This window comes from Lepidochelys kempii, chromosome 11 (assembly GCF_965140285.1).
Source record: "Lepidochelys kempii isolate rLepKem1 chromosome 11, rLepKem1.hap1, whole genome shotgun sequence".
NCBI classification, from domain to species: domain Eukaryota; kingdom Metazoa; phylum Chordata; order Testudines; family Cheloniidae; genus Lepidochelys; species Lepidochelys kempii.
The window spans coordinates 22,985,396-23,010,854 of NC_136390.1; the positions used below are offsets into that span (position 1 = coordinate 22,985,396).

Here is a 25,459-nt window from a genome sequence, read left to right on the forward strand (position 1 = left end):
AATGCTTGACCTTAGTGGCTTTATATATACAATGAAGCTTGCCAGACTCAAGCTTTGATGAACTCTCAGTGCAGGAGTCCAGATTCATGGGCCCGCCATCCACTCTTTCTCTAATCCTAGACATTTTAAGGCATTGTAGGTGCTGACTGATACCTTGAACTGAGGTCCGAAGCAAATAGGTAACCAATGCAGAGCATAGCACGTTGGTGAGATATGCTTATTGTGGCTTGCCCAACTCAAAAGTTTGCTTGCCCCAGATGAAGCTGCTTTTTGCTTTTCAAAGATTACCACAAGGGAAGTTCATTTCACTAATCTGCCTTTAAGATTATGAAGGTTTTGATTACCATTGTGAGGTCTTTATTAGGGAAAAACAGTCACAGAGTGGGCCAGCTATCGGTCAGCAAAAGATACTTCATCTCATTGCTGTCACCTGGATTTTAAGTGTGGCAATAGATCAAATATGAGTGTAACTCCAAGCGGAGGTTGGACATACACCTCTAATAGAAATCCTGCTGCTAGACCAAGTACAATCCATGAGATATTTCTCCATCTCTATTCTTCACTGTTATTTGAGCTAATTCTGTGCCATTCTGTTCTCATTCATGTTCCCTCTCTTAAAGAGTGGAAAAACAAGGAGAAAACAGTATCAAGATGCTGTTTTGAAGCCTCCATTGGACACGAGAGAGAGACATCAACACACTTGTAAATAACCAGTTTGCCATGCAAGTTTTGTCCCTTCCCACAAATATGTATCTCCACTTCTTGTGACTTTGCTGGCAATGCAATGGCAATGTACTGAAATGTGTCCGAAGTACTGCATTTATACACCACAGAATTTTCTAACAGCAACAGATGTTTCTTTTTTTTATTACTTGTAAGTTGGTTGACTTTTCTATCATTGCAGTGTAAGGACAATCAAATCAGTGGCAATTTCCAGTCTGTTTAGATGCTTCAGAAGTTTCAAACAGAATAATTCCATTTCTTCTTTTCTTTATCTACTATATTAAGGATATGTGCCTTTACTGTCAGTGTCATGCAGCAAGCAGAAAATTGGATGAGTCCAAACAGTTTATATGCATGGACTTCTTTTCTGGAATCAGTACCAACGGGGCCTATGCCCAAGTGTCAGCCAATTGAGGGGGCCTGAAAAAATGGGCACCCTCATGCCCCAGCCCTGCTCCTCCACACTGGCCGAGTGTTCCTTCTGGAGAGCAGGATTGGGGCTCAGGGGCTTGTCCCACTCTGCCCACTTGCCTGGTGCTCCCTCTGGGTGGTGGGGGGAAGACCCTGCACCCTGACCCTGCTCCCCGACAGGAGCACCAGACGGCCCCATTTCTCTGGCAGGAGCACCGGGGGAAGGGAGAAATTGCAGGTAGCAGGGGTAGGGAGGGGCCCCCACTTGTTCTGGCCCAGGGTCCCAAAACACTGTAATCCACCTCTGCCCACCAGAATTACACAGAATGTATTGTCTATTTTGAAACATATTCTTGTTTGCTTACCTGACTTAGCACAAATAGTGCACAAAGACAACATAAGTGGTTTGCAGTCATGCCTCTTGGCCTTCCAAATAACAAACAGGAGACAGTGGCCTCTTTAAAATGTAAGACAGAGACACAAAATAAAGGACACTAAATAGCTGGCAAATTGCTTGAAATAATTTGTGACTTTTTTTAAAGCATTTTTCTAAAATCTATTTCATTATTTAGCATTTAGGATGTCAATAATTTGCCATAAAAACAGTGAGGTAATTTTAATTTTGTGTAGGGTGTTAGTGTAGTACATCAGATGTGTAGTACCTCAGAAGTGTACAAATGTGAGTAGTGTAACTGTGATAGGGTCTACAGACATAATTTTTCCTCTTGGGGGTCATTACCCTTCAGGAGCACAGGGAAAACCTTCAGTTTCGGTTGATTTGGGCCCCCACTCTCTGGTCATCCTGGGAATGCCCTGGTTCACTGGCCATGGCCCCTGTATCTGTTGGCAAAAAGGGACAGTACAATTTTTGGTCCTTATACTACCAACTGTTCTGCCTTTCTGAGGCCAAAGAGAGAACTGGTATCCTCTGCAGCTTGTGTTATCATATGGGGAATCCCTAATATGAGGGAACAGGCCTGCAGGAGTTGGGCACGCCCCTGGCCATCATGCCTTCTGCCACTGAAATACCTCGCAAGTACCATGATCTTGCAGATGTATTTGACTAGGGAAATGTGGACACCCTTTCCCTGCACAACAAATACAACTGTCCAATTGACCTTCACCCAAGCGCTGAAATTCCCTTTGGCTAAATATATGCACTTTCCGAACCATAACTCCAGACCCTTCATGTCTATCTGCAAGAGAATCTGCAGAAGGGTTTATCTGGTCATGCACTTCAGCAGGGACGTGATCATCTTCACTAAAAAGAAGGATGCTTTCCTGAGGCCCTGCATTGACTACTGGTCCCTCAATCAGTTGATGGTTCAGAACCATTACCTGCTTTCCTTCATCAATTCCTAAACCAATTATGCACTGCCTGAATTTTTACAAATTTTTACCTCTGTAGGGCCTATAACTTTGTGCAGGTGTGAGAAGGAGATGAGTGGAATATGGCTTAACACACATGGTATGGACACTTGGAATACCTGGTCATGCCATTTGGTCTATGTAATGCTCCCGTGACCTTCTAGCACTTTATCATTGACATTTTCAGGGATCAGTTCATTGTTACCTATCTTGTTGACATTCTTATTTGTTCAAATGACCAAGCAAAGCATGACCAGCATGTACAGATGTCTTAGGCCTGACCTAGTAAAAAATTAGGTTAACCCAGCTATGTTGCTCATGGGTGTGAAAATCAACACCCCTGAGTGATGTAGTTAAGCTGACCTAACTCCTGGTGTAGACCATGCTAGGTTGAGGGAAGAGTTCTGTGAACCTGACCAGGAGACTCCATCCACGATCCTCAAAACATCTAATTTGATCTTGGGTTTCTCTGTCCATGACCTGCTTCCTCCTATACATTCCCTGCTGCTCAAGGATCCTTTTGCAGCTCAGATATACCAAGCCCTAGACAATACCAGTGCCCAAACTGCCTTGACCTTCTCCCTCTCTGACGGAATTCTGTATCAGAAGGCGCATTTCTACGTACCCAATGTCTGACTCAGGCTGCAAGTCCTATGAATCTGCCATGATGATTCTCTGGGAGTTCACGTTGGTCAATTAAAGACTCAGGCCCTGGTGTTGAAGAGTTTCTGGTGGCTGGCCCTGTGCATTTTGGTAACAAATTACATCTAGTCCTGTGACCTCTGCATCCAGATCAGAACCCCCATGTGTGAAACAGCTTTAATTTTCTTCAGTCCTTACCCACTCCACCTTGGCCTTGGGTCATTGTGTCTATGGACTTCATCTTGGAGCTACCACCTTCCCATGAGAACACTGCAATTCTAGAGATAGTTGATCACCTGACAAAGATGGTGCATTTATGCCATGTTGCAGCCTCCCCACGGCCTAGGAGTTCAGCCCACCTGTTCAAAGGCAATGTCTTTCATCTTCAATGTGTGCTCATAAGTATAGTACCAGGTGTCTCAGTTTGTTTACTGTTTTTGGCAGGAATTTCTGCACCTCTTGGGCATCGAACCTCACACCTAGACTTCTGACCACCCTAGTACAACAATCAAGCAAAAAGAGTCAATCAGGTCCTGCAGCGGTATTTATGCTGATTCCTAAATTACCACCAGGAAAATTGGCTGGTGCTCATTCCCCATGCAGAATGCTCCTACAATAAGACCATACATGCCACAAAGCAGTAGAACTCTTTCTTCACAAATTATGGGTTCCACTCTTGGTATCCCCTCGTCTCGCCAGTGTCCATCATTACTAACTGTTGTGACTGCACACGTCCAACAAGTATGTCAAGAACTCAAGCACCAGTTAGAAGAGGCTAAGACAGCATACATATGCCATGCTAACTGATACCACCAACTCACACCCAATCTCAATTTTGGGGATAAGGTTGGGCTCTTTGGGTGGAAAAAAAACATTGGAAAGGGTGATCGTAAGATTGTGTTGGCCTGGTATCCACAAGGAATTGTGAGCCTGTTGTGCTTCATGCCCTGAATCTCAATGGATGAGCCTGAAGAAAATTCCTAAGTCCCTGCTAGATTCCCTCCCCGTGGTAGGGATGGATTTAATAGACTTGCTTGAAAAAAACATAGCACAGAACCAATATCTCTTAGTTATTATGTACTATGCCACATGCTACCACAAGGGGATACCCCTTTGCTCCACAAAAGCTGCAGTCATCACCACCAAATTGATGAGAATATTTACCCAGGTAGGGATCCCTAAAGAGATAATCACCAACCAGCAAACAAATTTTATGTCACAGCTAATGAAGGAGATGTGCAACTTGCTAAAGGTGAAAGATCTAACGTCCGTCTGTCACCCACAAACTGATGGGTTGGTTTGGGAGACAACCCCAGGGACTGTTAGATCTGATTCATGAAACTTGGGAGGGACAGGAGTTAAGATCCACCAGCAGTGATGGTGGATTAGCTTCTAGGCCAACGGGGCCTGTGCCCCGGGGCCCAGCCAATTGGGGGGCCCTGGAAAAATGGGAACCCTCATGCCCCGACCCCGCTCCTCCACACTGGCCCAGTGTTCCTTCAGGCGAGCAGGATCGGGGCTCAGGGGCTTGCCCCACTCTGCCCACTTGCCCGGTGCTCCCGCAGGGTAGTGGGGGAAGCCCCCACACCCCGACCCTGCTCCCCGACAGGAGCACCAGACGGCCCCATTTCTCCAGCAGGAGCACTGGGGGAAGGGAGAGACTGCAGGTAGCAGGGATAGGGCGGGGCCCCCACTTGCTCTGGCCCCATGTCCCAAAACACTGTAATCCACCTCTGCCCACCAGCACAGTACAGTATATATTACTACTAAAAGAAAATCTAAAGTCCATGGGAACATTTGCAAAAGAGAACTTACTGAAGGTGCAACAAGACCAAGCAACAAGGTGCCTGTGTCTGAGGACTCCAATGGGGAACCAAGTGTTACTCGTGCTACCTACATCTGAATCCAAGCTGTTAACATGTTGGAAAGGGGCCCTTTGAACTAGTGAGATGGGTTGACATGGTAGATTATGAAGCTTGCCAACCCAAGAAGAGAAGGGCCACCTAAATATATCATGTCAACCTACGGAAAGCATGGAAAGACTGCATCACTCCATTCCCTCCTGAGCCCAAACCCAGCCCCTTTACTACAACAGCTCCCTATCTATAGACAATGTCAGCTGGGAAAAGACTTACAACCCAAACAGGAACAGAAGTTACACAGGCTCATCAGTGCATTCCCCTCTATGTTTTCAGTGACCCCTGGCCAGACTCACCTAGTGTTCCACTGTATAGAGACCGAACCTGGACAAAAAGTATGAGAAAGTGTGAGACCACAACCCAGAAAAATGAGAGACTGTGAAACAAGAGCTACATGTTAACCATGCGAGTCATCAAAGAGCCACACAGTGAGTGGCAGAGTCCAATAATACTTATGCCCAAACCAGCTGGCTCAACACAGTTCTGCACAGACTTTCAAAAAGTGTATGTAGTGTCCAAATTCAATGCCAATCCTATGCCATGAGTCGATGAATTGCTGAAGAGGCTGGGGCTGCCAGGTACATATCCACCCTTGATCTGACCAAGGAATATTGGTAGATTCCCCCTCATCCCTGAATACAGACTGAAGATGGCCTTCTATACCCCTCCACCCCCCGGTAGCAGCAGAACCCCAAGGGAAACAATAGAATCACTCAGGCGTGATTGAGGCCCACTGCATACAACTTGGCTGAGGCTCCTTTGAACAACTAGGGCAACAGAAACTGTAGGCTCACTGCCTAACCGTGAGGCCAGCTGGTTATCTTACTGTCCCATTACAGTAGCAATCACTGTTATCCTGTGTGTATCAGTGTTCAAATTAGGTGAAAAACTAAGAAATATAATAGAAAAAGTAACGGGAAAGACAAACATTTGTGCTTTTTCTAGTACTCCAGGCTTCCAGGTAGAGTAGGAAAAAAGGAAGGACACTTCCTAACAATGGTTTTCTGTGAAATCCCCCTTTCACTTGAAAGGAGACTTTAAATATAGCACTTATAAAAGTTGGTAACTATTTTTTCATATTGATATTATAATAATGCTTAGGGAGCTTGTAGCTGATTTTTTTTTAAATCTTGTACCATGGGCTAAGGTTGTTGCATCTTCCAGATGAGTGCTGGGTTCCTTTTAAGCAATACTGAGACATTCTTGCTAGTTTACAGGAAATGATTTGATAAAGAGGTGAATGTCAGCCAATAGGAAGCATTTGGAGGATTCCTCAATTTGCTGGTAGAAAGAGGAGGGAGAGTGTGTGGTAAAGCAGACAGACTTCTACATATCCTTATGTTCAGTGGTACCCAAATGTTTCATCCCATCTCTGTTTTTGATCACTAAAGATTGCTGGCAAGAGCAACATTAAATCAGGGGTTCATGAGTTCTGACTTTCTGTAGTGATAGGAGACAAAACTATCTGTGATCACTTGTAAGAACATGGTGTCTTTGAAAATTCTTCCACTGACAAAAACAGAATTCTTACTGTAAATGTTTTGCAATGTTTTTCCTCTTATGCCATGCAGTCAACCACCTGACTGGTGAAAATACAAGTAAAGATACTTGAGGGTATTAACACTGATCTGTTCTTCTTACTAAAAAAGTGGAGCTAAGCTTTGACTTCAAAACAAAGCAATTTCCACACTTTTACATGTGACAGTTCTATTAGAACAACATTTGAATTCTTTGGTTTTGGTCAATGGACATTCATATAGACTTTCTTGGCTTGTGTATAAGCTAAATATAATTTGATTCTGGAGCCATCAGTTTTTTGGCACTGCTCCAGTGAAATTTGGAGTCAGCAGACTGACAACATGTCCAGACTAGAACAGATCAAGTAGTAACACGTCTGATTCAGCTGAACATGCTCAAAGACAAGCGGGATGTCTGCACCACGGTAGCGCTTCAGTGTAGTCACTACCTATGCCAATGGGATGGGTTCTCCCATCAGTATTTGTAATCCACATCCCCTAGAGGTGGTAGTAAGATCAATGTAAGAATTCTTCCATCGACCTAATGCTGTTTACACTGGGGGGTTAGAATGAACAGCTAATTTGCTCAGGGTTGTGGATTTTTCACACCCCTGAACGATGTAGCTATGCTGATATAAGTGTGACCAGGTGCCTGGGATGGACCACATTGAGAATGTCACACTCAAGGTAGACTGCAAGAAATAGGGCAGACATTCCCCCAAATGGGTGGTTTATTACATAATTAGATTAATCAAGTCAGTAACAAAAGAGCTTCTGCAGTAACAAACGGGTTAACCAGAAGCTAAACACAGTCCCCTTTTGGAATTCTAAAACTTGCCTCCCATCCAGGCAACCAAGTCTAATACAGTGAGAGGTTATTGAAAACCCATTTGACCATATATGAGGTTCTTACTGATCCCAAAGGATGAGACACCCCAGATCGATATGTATCTCAAATCTTACCCAAATATCACACTGTCAACCAATCCTTAGTAAACAAACTAAAGATTTATTAATAAAATAAAGTTATAAATGGTTAACAGATCATATACATACAAATGATTGCAAAGTCCTTATATCAGGTTTGTAGCGGTGAAAGAATAGACTGCTGGCTTGTAAAGTCTCTCTGCTAATTTCCAAAAGATTGGAAGTCTTCAATCCATAGTTCAAGATGCTCCTTTTAGTTGCAAATCCACAGTCCAGAGAATCAGAGCAGGAAAGAGGCAACATGGAGATGTTCCAGGTGTCTTTGTATATCCTCTGCCATGTACATGGAAATTAACTGTCACAAACAAAGCCCACAGCCCCTGTCTGTGGAAAGTTACTGGCCCAAGTCCAGGATCACATGAGAATATCACATGTCCCTACAGGTTTTGCTGAATCACAGGGGGTGGCCATTGGCTCCTTGCTTTCTGAGGCATCCTCAGGAATTGATATCTGGACAGGATAAGTTTCTTCAATGGCCCATAGTGAGAGTGGAGTGTCATTGATAGGCCATCAACACATAGCTGTCTAGCCCTAATGTAAATTCTATCTGATGTGTTGTATTCTGGGTTACACCCAGGTTTAGATACAACTGCATAGCCAATATTCATAATTCAGATAAGAAGATGATGCATGCAGATAAGAAGATGACGCATACAATGCATATAAACAGGATAATCATACTTAGCAAATCATAACTTTTCCATTGACACCTTACATGATATGCTTTGTACAAGATTTATGGTACTTGGATAACAGAGGTAATATCAATTATATAAATGGTCATCTTTAATCAAACTGCATGACAATAAGATCCCAGTGTAGGCCTAAGTTAGCCTTCCACTGCTTTCTGACTGCATCTAGAGTCCCAGTCCAGGATGCAGATCCAGCCATATATTTCTTATGTCTCTGTTCCATCTGCAAACAAGCATTTATAATCTTTGGAACTGGCGATTGGTGCATAGTGCAAAAATATTAACAAACACTAATTAGAATAAATACGTGAATATGCTATCATGATATTTGCAATCCATTTAATTATTTTTCCGTTTATTTATTTGTGTGTGTGTGTGTATGTGATATTTTTTTTTCAAGAATGCTGGCTGAAAGCAAGAGTCTTAGAATATTCATTTGAAAATATTCTCATTTTGAAATCACTGATTTCCTTCCTCCTGTTTTTTAAAAGTTCCAGTCATCTAGTCAGAGAACAGAAAAAAGTGCAATGTCCCTTTGGTGACTAATCTTGCACAACAAATAACAATTAGGTGAAAACATAGTTGTCGTGAATATTTGCAAATCAGCCCTGGGCTGAAATAAAGTGCATAAAGTGTTTGCTATTGAAATTATTTGACCAATATATTTGTAAAAATTAAAGTCTATGTGTGGATAATTCACAAACAGAAAAAGGTTTTATTTGCTACGTTAAAGTCATAAACTCCTACTATATGTTAATCTACTATAAACTAAAGTCTGTCTTCGAGAAGAAAATGATGTTTTATTGTTAATAGTATTGCTTTTTACTATAACATCCACAGTCAGGTTTCTTCTCAGCCCTAAAGAACATGGGAAAACATCCCTTGTTATGTGTTGCCCTTGTAAAAGGACAACACACAGCTTCTTATTTGTAAGGGTTTATTTGGGTTTATTCTATTGCTGCAGGTTTTTGACTTTTCAAAGAAGGAGAAGCAATTTAAAATGCGAGCTCTATTGAATTAGCCTCTTTACTGGCCTTTTTTATTAGTGCCATTATTTTCTGTGGGACTGCTTTTTTTGCAGTGCAGTAAAATGGGCTACGTACCTTTGTTAAAAATCTTTTGACAGCCCCAATGCAGTTGGATAGCCAAGGTAGTGGTTTCAGCACAACCTGTCAATCTCTGAGAAGAGTCTTTGTTATCTCTCTGCATCTTCCTGTCTCTTCCTTTTTCAATAGCCCTTGTTATGTTTTTTTTGGCACATAAATGTCCACAGGTGTGATTAAGCGTAGGGTAGCATGTGGTATCCATGCTGCAGTGCTATAACAGAGGAAGGACTTCCTAAAGGAAAAAAAATGATCACTTGCAGTATTTTTCAGGCTGCCCATCTAAGCCCATCATTGCCTGGCACCTACACACTAAGGGCAAGGATCCAGCGAACTTGTGAGTGGGCACCATGCCATCTGAACAGATGGGCATGGAAGTAGGCAGCCAGTAGACCATGTATGTGCATCAACTGTGGGTGTTGAGGGCAAGATTCCCAGTGGAGAATGTCCAAACAGCTGTCTGGCCTGAGCCAACATGCCTACGACCAAGGAAAAGTGCCATCCCTAAATCCTGCTGAGTTGGATTAACCTTCAAAAATAAAAATTGCTTCTGCAGTAGCATAAGGTGAGCTTTTGGCTTGTCTAACTCTGGGAGAATGAATTAGGCGGGCAAGATAAAGAGATACATTAATGAAGCATCTACTAGAAAGGCTTATGTTTGTAGGTCTTGGAGTATTAAGAATACTTCTTATATATATATATATGACTATATAGTTCTTGCAGCTCTATAGCATTGTGACATTATTATTAACTGTTCTTCTTCCAATAAGGCGATGCTTACAGAAATTACATTAACCCACTATTGTAATACATTCAATTTTTAGTGCAACTGTTATGTAATGGGTTTTTGTATATGTAGCTTTCAATTTTTAAGGACTCTGTCTGCCCATCTGCCTTGAGGCTACCATTTTGGAGAGCAACTTCAGTTCAAAATAGCTGATATAATGAATTAAACATAATGGTTTCTTTCATGTAGACCATACATTTCTTCTTTTTCTACTTTGTTGTTTTAATTAAAATAATAATAAATTGGATAGAAAGTATACAGTTGCTTTCTGTTTTTAACAATTCACGTGAGCTGCTGCTCTTATAGAAAAAAAACATCAAGAAATGCAGAGCTACACACGTGACAGGTGAAGGCACAATGTAAGAAACTACTGTTGAGGACTCTATTCCCTTGGTGCTCCTCCTGTTGCTTCCGGTTTCACTAAAGTACCATCCAACACAAAACACCTGCAATATTTAAGAACAGCATGGTATCTGCTCCTACTGATGTACTAACCAAAGGTATTAGGGATGTTATGAACAATAGAAAGGCAAGCTGAAGAGGGCTGACTTATGGATACATGTGTATTATTAATGTATTTTAACTTGTTTTCACTAGAGGAATGCTATTTATTGAAGTGTATAAAGATTACAGTATATAATACAGGGGGGAAATGGATATCAAAACATAAAAAGCCCCCCTTACCTCTCAAGTTACTTATTGGTTCACTGAAATGGTCAACTGTGCAACCAACCTGTATTATATTTAATGTAGATTTAGATCTTGACCTTTGGGTCCACTTGAGAGGCACAGGGTGAAGAAAATAGGGGGCAGAGGGAAATATGGCTGTACCATCTATGTGCTTCTTCAACCCCAGGGCTGACAGGAGCCAAAATAGCCTTGACATAAATTAGAGCAGCATTAGGGGTTCTCTACCTTACATGAACTGGTAACAGCCCTTGGGGACTGTGCCTTCTCCACCATGCATTATCTGGACACGGTTCCTAAACCAGAGGGGGTTAGAAAAGAGTGACTTAGAGCCTGCTTCATGAGATGGGGACTCCCTCAAGGCAGGGAAATTGTCACTTTCCCAACTGGGCCAGCTTTAACCTTTGCATTGCCAGAGAGGTGCAAAAGGATCATAGTTTGGGCTGGGATTTGATCCTTAGAATCAATGTATTGTAAATTCAAATAAATAACTAATGCCTGATATAGGAAGAAGAGGAGTTCTTGAAATAATTCTAAGAGACAAAAATATCAATTAGATAGTCCAGCAAGAACTTTGGGGAGAAATATGGCACAGTTTCAGTGAACCCCATGTTTTGGAATGGAACTCATAATTACTGCTCTTATTGTCATCCAATACACTTTAAGGATTGACCCAAATTTAAACTAGGATCTGAACATTTTTGTATTCTTACTCCTATTGACCAAAGCAGCTGAATAAATGTGGTTACATTAGGAGTAAATTGACTGTTAGGATGCTGATCCAGACTAAGCCCTGATCCTGTAGAGTACTCTCTTTTCTACTAAGTTTCCTTGATATAAAATATGTACCTTTATAAGCTTGAATATGAAGGAGACCCTCTCAGAGTGGAAAAGGTTTATAGGACTCTGATTTATAAGTGATCAAGAGGCCAAGGGAAACAAAATCATTATCATTACTCTCTCACACTCAAGAGATCTGAACTGAATATAGAGGGCAGGGTGCTCGAAGGAAACATGCAGAGGGAATGTAACACAAACCTATTTTTTCTTGAATGTACAGATTCTGGTGACAATATGTAATATACTCAAATGTGTCCGGACTGTGAAATGGTTTCCTTATTAAGTGATGTACCGACAGATTCTGGTTCCTAGCAGGCCCACAAAAGTTCCCTCCAGGAAAATCCCTGTTCCTTTGCAGAGAGGTCTTAGTCACTTCCATAGCACTGTCCCTCTACCTCCTATGGATCCTGTGCAGCCTCTGTTCGTGGGAGAGGGGAAGCCTAGGAACAGCATGGGGAGACGTGAGGGCAAGATTCAGATGACATATATCATTCCTCCCTCTTCCCATGAAGCCACGTGGAAAAGGCAGGACGAAAAGTTAATCGAGCCTTATGTTGCATTATGATTTCCATCACCCTCTCTACCTGGGGGAATTCCCCTCTCCACTTTACAGGGAGTCCCTAGAGCAGCAATTGCTGGGGATAATCCTGACAGGGTGGCTCCAGTGGAGTTCTCTTGGAGTTATGCTATGAGGAAATCTGGGAATGCTACAAGGGCTGTGGAGCTGGTGCCGAAGTTATCAGATCCTGGGGACTTGCTGATTCTGGGGAAAGTGCAGGAGCCATCTCTTAATAGTGTGGGTCATCCTCACTGGATGGAATGATTAGGGATGGAATTCTGGTGAAATATTCCAGATGAGTAGGAGGGGGCAGAAAATGCCATAAAGGATCCCTTCACAGAGGTGGTGGTTTGTTCCATAACCCCTAAGAATGGGTCTTAAACGTTAAACATATATTTTATTTGGAACCCAGTAGTAAATTTAGATGCTTCAGTGTTTAACATTTGTCCCTAGATGGTGCTATTAAGAAATTGATTGTAAATTATCGTACCTCTCTGTCTAGGAGCTGCCCATCTCTGTGGTATCTGAGTGACTGGAGATGAAATGAATCGGTATCATTGAATCGGTATTACCTGCCCTTCCTTTGTTGTATGAAGGGAGTAACAGAAGTTTATGTGGCTAGTTTTGTATTTGTACAGCAAATACAAGCTGCAGCTGTAAAGTTCAATCCTGCAATGCGCTGAAAATTCTGGCCCTGATCCAGCAAACCACTTAAGCACATGCCTGCACTTGGTAAGCTCTCTGTGCCTATCAGAGAGCTTACCAAGTGCAGTCCCAATTCAGGGTGTTTACAAGGGATTCTCCATTATGGAAGTTACAATTTGATTTTGATGTAGTAAAATAATAGACATAACCCCTGGAGAAGTCCCTTAAAAGGGAGGTCAAAACTTGGAGAGAGTGAAAATATCCTTGCAGAAAACTTAATAAAACATCCAAAAAAATCTCTTTCTTGGTGGCATGAGAAAAGCATTTTTGAGGAAATTTTTATAGTGGCAAATCATCTTAACTCTGTTAACCAAATCACAGTTGGGAAATCCTAGTGGTCTGCAGGCTGAGATTCTGGCAGTATGCTGCAAGGTAAGGTTGTTGGGTGAATAATTCACAGCGAATAATTTATTCAACAAATTTAATCTCTTTTTCTGTTTGAGAATTATCCACAAACCTCTTGCAATTATCTGGAATTTGCTTGTTCATAATTATTCAGCAGATAATTCCAGGTAATAATTCTTTGTAGATTGTGCTTGAGCAGTTTGTTAGGAGAAGTCCATATTTGAAATCCCAGCTGTCTTGGTTAGTTTTGGTTAGACACAAAGATCAGAGTATGCTTCTGTTCATTGCCAAAATGAGTCAGATTAGAATCAGATTTCTAGTGTGAATACAGAGTCCCAACGCCCCTTTTTAGGATCTGGGTCCTGCTGTGATAAAAGAATAACTAGCAACTAGTGCGTTTTGCTAGGATTGGTTTATCGGCACACAGAGTGAACCCCCAAAGCAAAGCATATTATTTTCAGAAAACATCTTGAGAGCAAATGGGAGCACAGAAGGAAATTAAATTAGAGATCAAGTAATTGTAAAAGTTCAGGTATTTTATTTACATTGAATTAATTATGATAAATAGTAGTTGTGAGGGAGTTATCAGTCCCTACTGGGGTAGCAGGCATATTTTACTGCATATTCTGTGTGTTTACAGAAAGTATGACACTGGTTCATTTCTTGGATGCTAGAATAACTCCAGCAGTAGAGGGATACCCTTTAGCTAACTGCGGGGAGGAGGGGAGAAGAAGTTGCTGAGGCTGAATTTAACAAAACCAGACTTGCCCACGGACTTGCAGGCGCTCACTGAGTAGAGTTTTAATGCTGCAGGGGACATTGTTGCTGACTGAAGAATGTTCATCAAATCAGAAAACTGCTGATAAGATAACTTTCCTTGAGATTCCTTTTAGAACTACTCTTATAAATCTCTGCCTTTCATAACACACTATGGGATGAGATAGAGGTGTTATGACAGATACTATTTATTAGGTTCAGCTTGACTTTATTAGGATAATGGGGTGCGTGGTATTGGGATGGTGAATTCCTAAATCATGCCCCTTATTGTGTACCTATAAAACAAGAATATCTTGGAACCAAATTAATGGAATGTAGCCTTCTCTAGGTGCATGTGCACAACTCTTATAATGTGTCCCTTACCGTTGTTAATAATCACCTAGATTTTCAGTATTTTACATAAAGCAAAATTGGGGATTTATTTGTAAATTTTGTTTCCAAAGCAGCCCTCTGTCAATCAAGTGGTCCTGTTCAGAACAGATTCCTACTGACTATAAGTATGTTTGGGAAGCAGTGATGTAATGTGACCAGTAAACTGTTTTAATAGATGGGATATTTACAAAATATAAATATTTATGTTCTGACAAGTTTTTAGACAAATCTCCACAGTATGCCTTTACTTCTGTTGGGAGTTTCTGTCAAGATGCTTTGATTCAGTTTATGGAGATCTGAATAAAAGAGTGGCACTATCCCCAAAGAAAATGCTCTCCAGGAATTACAATGAATAGAAAAAACTTTGTTTAAAGTTTTCTTTCATTTCATTTGAGAGCCAGATGTTTGGGGAGATTTCTAATGAAAGTGTTGGTTTGGCTTGATTCACTATAGAGATAGGCCACAGGTTCAAAGTCTAGATCTAGATTCAGTTTTGGGGGCTGAAGGAGGTTCTTGTCTGAATTACATTGGAATCCACCATTAGTACTTGACATGATTTCATATTTTCTACTTTTACAGAAACTTGGGTATCATTTCCACAAAACTACTAATTTATCTATCATTTAATAACTAACAACTAAGAGTCCCTTTCTCTCTTAACACGCATGCAGCTTCCATTAATGTTTCTGGTGCTGAATGCACAATGAAGGTTTTAAATTAATATAATAATGGGACAAGGAAGTCATCTATATCTGGAACTGGCAATTGTTGTTTTGCTTTCTGGAAATCTTTTGAATGCAGTATCTTCTGTCAGTCTGTTTGCCTGTCTTCACTGCAGAGGATGTGTGGGAGATACCCACATCAGAGCTATACTTTTTGGGAGACAGATCTGAAGTACTATCCCATATTGATGTATCAGTATAAGAGGTTTTAGAACAAATTGATAAATACAATAGTAATAAGTCAGCAGGACCAGATGGTATTCACCAAGTTCTGAAGGAACTCAAATATGAAATTGGCAAAACTACTAACTGTAATATGTAAACTGCTGCTGAAACAAGCCTCTGTACCAGATGACTGGAGGGTAGATAATGTAATGCCCATATTAAAAAACGGTTCTAGAGGTGATCCTGGCAGTTACAGGCCAGTGAGCCCAACTTCAAAACCGGACAAACACTTAAATAAACATGATTTGTTGGGGGAGAGTCAACATGGCTTTTGTAAAGGGAAGTCCTGTCTCACCAATATATTAGAATTCTTTGAGGGTGTCAACAAGCAACTGAATAAGGATAATCTAGCCAATATAAAGAAAAGGAGTACTTGTGGCACCTTAGAAACGAACAAATTTATTTGAGCATAAGCTTTCATGAGCTAAAGCTCACTTCATCGGATGCATGAAGAAGGACTGAATGACCCATCCCAGCTGTGGATGTACTCCAGAGACTTGATTTGAACCTGCAGTTTATTCTATCACTGCTGCAAGCCTGAACCAAGAACTTTGCCATTACTGTATGTAATTGATTCCATTTAACCAATTCTAGCTCTCATCTATACTTCTTTCCTTTTATGAATAAACCTTTAGATTTTAGATTCTAAAGGATTGGCAACAACATGATTTGTGGGTGAGATCTGATTTGTATTTCAATGAAGTGAGCTGTAGCTCACGAAAGCTTATGCGCAAATAAATTTGTTAGTCTCTAAGGTGCCACAAGTACTCCTTTTCTTTTCGTGAATACAGACTAACACTGCTCCTACTCTGAAACCTAGCCAATATAGTGTACTGGGATTTTCAGAAAGCCTTTGACAAGATAATTAACTAAAGACCTTTAAGGAAACTAGGTAGTCATGGGATAACAGGAAAGATCCTTTGATGGATTAGTAACTGATTAAAAGACAGGAAACAAAGGCAGGAATAAATGGTCAGTTTTCATAACAGAGAGAGGTAAATAGCGGGGGTCTTCAGGTATTCTGGGACCTGTGCTGTTCAAAATATTCAACATAATGTCCTGGAAAAGGGAATGAATAGTGAAGTGGCAAAGTTTGTAGATGATACAAAATTACACAAAATAGTTAAGTCCAAAATGGACTGCAAAGAGTCACAGAGGAATCTCACAAAATGGGGTGACTGAACAACAAAATGGCATATGAAATTCAACATTGATAAATACAAAATAATGCATATTCGAAAAAATAATCCCAACCTCACATATGTAATGGTAGGTTCTCAATTAGCTATTACTACTCCAGAAAGAGATCTTGGAGTCACCATGGTTAGTTCTCTCAAAACTTCAGCTCTTTGTGCAACAATAGTCAAAAAGGTTAACAGAATGTTAGGAACTATTAGGAAAGGGATAGAAAATTAGACTGAAAAATACAATGCCACTATATAAATCCATGGTATGCCCATACCTTGAGTGCAATTCTTGTTGCCCCACCTCAAAAAGGATAGATTGGAACTGGAAAAGTTTCAGAGAAGGGTAACAAAGAAGATCAAGGGTATGGAATGGCTTCCATACAAGGAGAGACTAAAAACATCAGTGCTCTTCGGCTTAGAAAAGAGTGGACTAAGCAGGGATATGATAGAGGTCTATAAAATCATGAATGGTGTGGAAAAAGTGAATAAGGAAGTATTATTTACTCCTTCACATAACACAAGAACCAGAGGTCACCGGATGAAATGAATAGGCAGTGTGTTAAATACAAACAAGAGAAAGTACTTTTGACACAATGTACAATTAGCCTGTGGAACTCATTGTCATGGGATGTTGTGAAGACCAAAAATATAACTGGGTTCAAAAAAGAACTGGATGAGTTCATGGAGGAGAGGGCCCTCAATGGCTATTAGCCAAGCTGGTCACGGACCCAACCTTATGCTTAGTGAGACCCTAAACTTCTGTCTGTCAGAAGCATGAAGGGGAATGATGGGGTGAATCACTCAAACTGCTCTGCTCTGTCCACTCCCCTTGAAGCTTTGGTATGAGCCACTGTTGGAGACAGGTGTGTAGATGGGCAATTGGTCTGACCCAGCAAGGCAGTTCTTATGTTCTTTCTCTCTCCTTCCCACATCCCATTCGCCACATGCCAATCACGGTTTGGGGGAAGAAATTGAAGGATGCTTCTCCCTTCTCTTTCTCTGTCCATTCATTCTGCCTTATTTCTGGCTGCTTCAAGGTATATCTGAATCAGTCTTGTCCATTCTCTTTAGCGTGTGTCAGGCAGCATGGAGAGCATTCCCTTTATCGCTGCTGTGGCCATTGTGCCCAAGTCCAGAGCAAAAGAAGCTCTCAGATCAGTACAGTGGATGTCCCAAGAGTGCTATGCAGGGCTACAAAAAGCCACATTTTAATTCTTCAGCCACCCATTGAATATTGCTTGGCTATAACGTAGACGTTCGGGAATAGTGGTGTATCATTTTATGTAATTTGGCCGAGAGAAAATATTATTTTAAAAACATCATTTAGCAATATGCCTTCTTATATGTAAAAGAATAATTAGGTGTGGAGAGAATTATATGATCTAGACCTGAATAGCTTAGTTATATGTCTTGTGCAGTATATAGTCTCCAGATTTGTAATGCTGAAGATAAAGAAAAAATGATAAATTGAATTCATTTATTTTGAATTTATACACAAGCCTCTGTTTGCATTAATATTAAGTTCAATCCAAAATCTAAATAGAAAGAACACAGTCTTAGAAGTTCTCTCAATAGCATCAGCAAATCATTCTTGTTTACCCTACATGCTAATAAAACAGGAACATGACACTCCTGAAAACAAGATTGCAAAATACAGAAAATGTGGTCTGACATATTTTTCTCCCCAAAGGAGGGACTGCCACTAACTAAAGTATTTCTTATGAAGGCTCGATTGCTTAAGATGCAGAATATTAAGAGAGAAAAACACTTTAGGACACAGCCATGTCACCAGCTGTTACTCACCCCTAATGAAATTGTTAAGTGATATTCTTTATAAATAGGTCAGAGAAACTTTTTGAATTGTGAAGAATGTTTATCTCTTTATCTGAAAGGTTTGTATTAAATTTATAACTGGTCATTCATTAAGCTCATTAGCTCTGACTAGGAGAGTAGAGATTTATCTAGGATATAGATTTCAGAGCTTAAAATGTTCGTGGTTACATATAAACATGAAGGCAAAGTGTGCCGGAAAATATGGGATCATAATGTGGTTAATTGTTTTTTAAGGGAGGCCCTACGGATTAATTAAGAACAGTTGGTAGATTCAGATATTTAAATGTAAACACAATACATTATGGCTTTTTGTTAACTGTGTTTTAGTAGGTAATAAGAGAATGGATTATGGGGAGTAAAATTCAGGCCAAATTTGATTTTTTTTTCTTGTTTTGGTTCCAACTCCCAACTGTAAATCACCCTCTTTTGTGTTTAAAACTCAATTAAAGCACAACCAACTTTTACAAAGAGACCTGGCATATCTTTGGGTAACCTGCCTGAGTTTCAGGTTTGTAGGAAAACCTGAATGCAGGTGAGTTTTGGGTTCATTGTGAAAGATTCATGTAGCTCTGATAATTTCCGAGGGTCACGTGTAATGCTTCTGTCAATTACAGTTTTGTACACTTTTCTCCTGGGAAAAAAGAGGGGACTGAAAGAAATTAAGGACCCAATCCGAGCATCAGAATCAGGACCAAAATATTTATGTAGCTTTCTAGTCATGGAAGGTTGAGGGATAGCCATTACAATTGCTGGGACATATTAGGTACATTAGGTTCTTTTCCCAGTTCTAGTCTATCTCCTGTTTCTCTCACTGACTTGTAATGTGGCCTTGGGCTCATCATTAACTTCTCTGTACTTCAATTTCTCTATCTGTTAAATGGGGATAATACTACCCATCTTTTAAAACTGCTTTGAGATCCTGTGAATGAAGTGTTCTACATAAGCTCAGAATGCATATTTATATGCCAGTTGATTTTAGCTTAATTTGCCAGAGTTGCATTACAAACATTAGGACTAAGAATGATCCTAAAGTCTGTTCATGCTCAGTGGGAACCAGGTTTTCAAAAACTTGATTTTTTATTTAATATATAAAATACATATATATACACACTGCACATGTCCTGTCAACAGATTGTTTCATTCTAGCCTTACATGTAAACCTTGTTTGACTTGGTACATTTATATCAAGCTGATTCTAAGTTGTAAATTAATATATTTTCAGATATCTCGTCATAGAAGGAATCATTCCCAACATAACTTATTACTCACAGACATCATTAGCCCAAAGGAACAAACGGTAAGCAATTGTATTACAGAATCTATGTGTTGCTTTGCTTATTTACTTTAAATGTTTTTAATGGAAATATAGTATGTGTTGTGTTAAAGATGAACACTTGATGCTCTGTATGCCTTAATATGTTAAGGGGGTACAAAGAAGCAAAAATGTGTGGAAAGTTTGTTACTCAATGGAAATTATAATGTTAGAAATGATGAAGCACTTTAGTTAATGATATACAATGTCAATTTGCCATTGACTTAGTAGAACTAGGCTGACATTTCAGCACTACTAATAGTTGGATGTTAATTAACTGATTATATTTCTTTTCCAAAAATTATTAGTTTGGATTAGCAGAATAAGCAAAATTAAGGGAACATACTAGGTGTGAATTTGTTTTTAGTAATGTTTGAGATTAAGTGAAGAGAAATATATATATTGAGAAGAGTGAAGCCCATTTTCTGCCTTTGCCCATGCTACTATGTTTTAACTTCCATTTTTGTACATAATTAGTTACCTGTAGAATTTTGCTGGAGAGAAACAGAGGCAAAGGAAAAGATTATATTTTTTAAAAGAACATTAATATAAAGATTCAAAATCATCCGAGTATCTTATTTTTATGCTAATTCTTTCAGGGTATTTTGGATTATTCGCTCAACCTTTCCTCAGCTGGAAAGGTGCAGGAAGGTCAACAACTCAAAAACAAATGATGGATATTCATTGAGGCAGAAAGAAAAGAGAGTACTATAAGGACATTTCATGATTTTGTAACCCCATGTCATCCATCAGATGAAGGGCTGAAAGAATAAACTGAATTTGTCCTAGAAGGATTTCTGTGAAATCTCATAAGACAAGAAAAGGGACATTAGCAGATGTACTATGCAATGCGTGTGCATATATTGCTTTATAGTGTATATGTACATATAAAGATAGAGTGGTACCTTTAAAACCTTTTCAATTGCCTTGGTAACTGAAGAATGTTACTGCAGTATTCCCTTGGTATTCCCTGTGCTAATTATGGGGAATATCAATGAATGCTATGATAACATCAAATTATCAAAGACAGCTGTAACATTTTTAAAGGCAATCATTGTACTTATTAAATCAGAATAATATATAAGCAACTACCATATATAGAAACAAGGAGCCTTCTGAATATTACCTGGAGGATTTCTAGAGCCAGGATAAACCATGAGATTTGAATACTAGTTCTTGTGTTTTTGAAATATCTAAGTTAGAACTAGACATCTAAGTTAAAACAAGAGATGGGTTTCAGCTGTGCAGTTTGGATTTGAATTCCCTAGATCCCTCAGTTTGGGTGGTGTATTCATTTGCTGTTCCCGTTCAGGATTGTTAGAGAGAGAGGTCTGAGCAGCAACTTTCTAATCTGGAAATGAATCTTGTTCTTAAATCCTCCAAATTTCAGGATAAGGATTGTTCAAACTGAGTATTGAAATTCAACGTTGCTTCTATTTCTGTTTGAATATAATACCAGTCTAGATATAGTGATGGGCAAACCTTGAAATGATCAAAATTTGGGTCTGGTTTGGAGAAGCGATCAACAACTTGTTAATTAGTAAAAGCTTCTCCCAACTGCCATTTCCAGGTGGACGGAAATATTCGGAGAATAACCTTCTTATCTGACATTTAGCACTTCTGGCCCTGACAACACACTAGAAGTGTAAAGCAACAAAAATTGAAGGATGAGAAGGGATGGAAAATGATCTAAGGGTTTGTTACAAGTATGATTGAAAAGTAGGAGGATACTGGGGGTCAGTTCTTACTTTATCTAAAATTATTCCTCCTTCTCTAGCTAGATGGAACAATGATGTGATTCTGGCGAACAATACCTGTGGTCCTAAATGTTTTTTTTCTCTACACTCCATATTGACACCCAGGGATTTGCATGGAACATCCAACAAGGGATGTGGTAAATTTATAAATCAATATTGGATGTTTTTCTAAAAGATATACACTAGGAATTATTTTGGGGAAGTTCTTTGGCCTGTGTTGCACAGGAGATCAGGCCAGGTGATCACAATGGACCTTTCTGGCCTTGGAATCTATGAATGAATAAGTGCAAGTTGTAAAAAAGGCACAGACAAATTCCTATATGGTCAGATGAGGATGTCACCCAAAATGTTGTCTGTAAGCATACGGATTTTCAGTATGCATGTGCAAACATGTATGTATATGCAGTGTACACAGTACTGTATATTCCAGACTAAAACTCTAATGAGAAACAGAAGTACCCTTTGTGTACCATTGTATACACCAATAGGCATATTTTTGTACAGTAAGAAAAGACTTGTATATTTGATTTTATAATCCTCCCTTATATACAAAGCATGTTTTCTATTGCTCTATATAACCCTTCAGAAGGCTAAAGCCTATTACAGTTTTTAAGAAATCATCTGCTCCACCCTGAGCTGTGATGACTCAGCAGAGACTATAGGAAGTTACCAGCATCCTCCTGGGGCATTAGTTCATAATGACTGAAAGTTAAGACAATCATCTTCTAAATCACCAGTCTCCCTTCCTGCACCATTTAGGTGTTCCTTGAATTCTCTTTTCCAAGTACTGACCCGATTTGATCCTGTTTAGCTATGCAGTCTGATGGGTTCACAGGTCATGGTGGTTTATCTGAAGGCCAAAATAAAAGTTTCTTCAACATACACTGAAACAATTGGCCAAATCCCTCAATAAAGTGTGGTTACTTTTTGTTGCACTGCCATCATAATCTGGCCATAAAATTGGTGAAACCAACCCTACAATCTCCCAAGTATAAGGATGATCACATAGTGCCATAGATCTGACATAGGAACTCTTACACTATTGAATTTCCTTGCTGCTGATTTAACAAATAAAAGAGAGAGAGAGTTTGTGTGTGTGTGGGGGGGGGGGGGGGAATTTGAGGAAAGGAGTGAGCCAGAATGCCCCTGTGCTCTGCCAATCCTCAACTGCAATTCTGGCCCCTTTTGAGTGTTGCAGCCTAGTGTAATTTAGAGCAGTCCTTAGACTGCTCTAACACTGCACAGGAAGAACTGGCTTTCACAGAGCAGCACCAGGATTGCGGAACTACAAAGGTGAGGTTTAAATCACATCTACACACACACATTTATGCTCTGGCCAATTTGGCCTCACTGGATATTCTGACCCAGTTTTGTAGATACATATAAATTGTGATGTTTTCATCTGTAATTCCAACTCAAGATTGTGGTGGCAGTGATGAGCTACTTACAGAGTGTTTTCCTTAGGTTATATCACTAGAACATTTTGGTACAATTGTAAATTTAAGGACAAATGCTGCCCTTGCATGAACATAAACAATTCCCATTTGAGTGTGACCTTTTAATGGCTGCAAGAGGTGAGGGCCTTTGTATTACATCACATCAGAAAGACAGCACCACTCAAATCATAATGCTTTTCTGCACCTTACAAGGGTCTTGATTTAGTACTGACTCAAAGGGAAAAATGGCACCTATAGAGGTCCATCTACATTAGATAATCTTTTGGAGGTCTGACATTCATATATCTGACCCTAGATAGTTTATAAGAGCTAAAATTGCACAGCAGAGGGTGCTATAGCTCTAGGATTATATATTTTCTACATACCTTATAAGCAAACATAAAACTCCTGTAGACGTTTCATATCACTGAAGATGCATTAGTGAACCAATATGATACATTTTAACCAATGTTTCATGTATAACCAGAAACTTTACTTGCACTTAAACAGGTTTTTTTTTTTTTCAGATTTAATGTTCAGAGTTTCTTTTCCGTTTTATTACTATATATTTGATTGACATTAAAGATAATTTGCCAACACTTGAAAAGAACTGACCATAGATAACTCAAATAAAAATAAGTGATAAAGTGCTACAACACTAGACGTTCCTATATGCAGAGTCTTGTAGCATGTACTAAATAAATTGGTTCATATTAATAAAAGATAGGGTTATGATATAAATATTCTTTCTTGCAGGTAGTGGAAAAAGAAGGATATCTTCTAAAAGCTAAAATTGCAGATGGAGGCAAAAAGTTAAGGTATTGTGCACTTAATGTTGTGTCAATTATATAAATTTTAACCAGAAGTCATATGGGCCATATCATGAATATCAAAAGTGGCCAATGTCTGGCATATGAACAAAATGCAATCCACAGTTTTACTATTCTGCACATGGGTGCTCTCATGTTTAATATGTTGTTGTAGCTTGCTGAGGCTACAGCTCTCAGAATATAGTTGATATGAGCTGCCAGGCTATATTGTATGATGTGACCATGAGCCCTGCTTCCATATTAAAAATGGGGACAGCTGCAATTCTGTTCTATTTTATGCACATTAGGTGCAGCCTTTGGGCTCCAGGCAAATAGATAATGCAGCTTTCAGCTGGACAATGTTTGGGCACAGCTGGTGTGGACTTCAGGGGTGTGATCTGGACACCCATATAATTGCTGCTCCATATAGGCACCTAGGGTAAGACTTTTAAAAGCAGTCAGAGCTGGCCTATCTCTGCTGCTGTTGAAGTCAAAGGGAGTTTCACTATTGATTTCAGTGGGAGCAGAGTTAGGTAAACACTGAGAGCTGAGGAAAATCCTCTCTCTATAGGTACCTAAATGGCAGCAGAACTGAAACAATTCATTCTTCCTTCTTGAGGATTACTAGCTAATTGATATGATATATTATAACATTCTATCTGAAGAAAGATCTACATTTTAAAGTTCCTAACTCTCTACATAGTAATAAACCATGTGGGTCTTTTGGGGTCAGTGACCCAGGGTGTTTGAAAGCAAATATTCTTTTGCCCTTATACATTGCAAAGATCATGTTGTATGACCCCTCATCGTCTCTGAGGCATTATATTTTTTCTGGTAGCAAAATCCTATATACAAAGTAAATTTAACCAAAAAACAAATTGCTATACAGAAATGATCAGAAACGACCAAAACAGAGATATTCAAAAGTAAACAGAAGGTCTGATTGAGCTTTCCCTTAAAGCTGTATAAAGATGGAGTAAATCCACTGACATGTCTGTCTTTCTGTCATTCTCTGTTGTCACTCCTTGGTTTTGTTTTTTGACAGAAGCCTTTTGCAAAATGTAGAGTCTCAGTAATGAGCTCTAAAAAGGGTGAAACTTGTGCTAAGTCTCATCTTCTCCAGTGGCTGTTTCACATGGGGGGTTCTCCAATAGAGCATGCCTTACCTCCTTCCTATAAGCTTGTCAGAGACATTGTTCTGTGGGCAGTCTTGGTGGGTTGAGAATGAAGAGGTGGGGTGTGACGTCGCTAGTACCGAACCGATAGAGGGGCTAAGGGATAAAACCAGAGTCTTGAATTGACACCAAAAGCAAACTAGGAGCCCCTGGAAAGTATAGATATTGCTCAGGATGGGGTTGTTGTTTTAATAACTGGTGTGACAAAGTTCCTGCTCTACCTTGGTGGATCTTGCGCTTATTGGTGGATATGCTCGCCTTGGAGCTTCACGGCAGCCCTCAGCTTGGCCGTTTTTCTGAATTCACAGTCCAGGTCGACTCCTCCTGTGTCTGACCAGGAGTTGGGAGGATTTAGGGGGAACCCGGGCCCACCCTCTACTCCGGGTTCCAGCCCAGGGCCCCGTGGAATGCAGCTGTCTAGAGTGCCTCCTGGAACAGCTGTGTGACAGCTATAATGCTCTGGGCTACTTCCCCATGGCCTCCTCCCAACACCTTCTTTATCCTCACCACAGGAACTTCCTCCTGGTCTCTGATAATGCTTGTACACCTCAGTCCTCCAACAGTCCGCG

At 40.0% G+C, this 25,459-nt stretch overlaps 1 protein-coding gene across 7 annotated transcripts in view; it reads left to right on the forward strand.

The window, feature by feature from the left end:
* The window catches only part of ARHGAP15 (Rho GTPase activating protein 15), a 463,932-nt gene that overhangs the window by 48,378 nt on the left and 390,095 nt on the right, over positions 1 to 25,459 (forward strand). For 5 of the 7 annotated variants that reach the window (XM_073305398.2, XM_073305399.2, XM_073305401.2 and 2 more), the window contains 2 exons: positions 19,624 to 19,698; positions 23,663 to 23,724. In XM_073305398.2, the coding sequence (XP_073161499.1) occupies positions 19,624 to 19,698; positions 23,663 to 23,724 (137 nt within the window). Of the gene's footprint in view, positions 1 to 19,620; positions 19,699 to 21,490; positions 21,608 to 23,662; positions 23,725 to 25,459 lie in introns of those variants that run through there. The other 2 variants (XM_078847923.1, XM_078847924.1) reach the window with 2 other exon arrangements.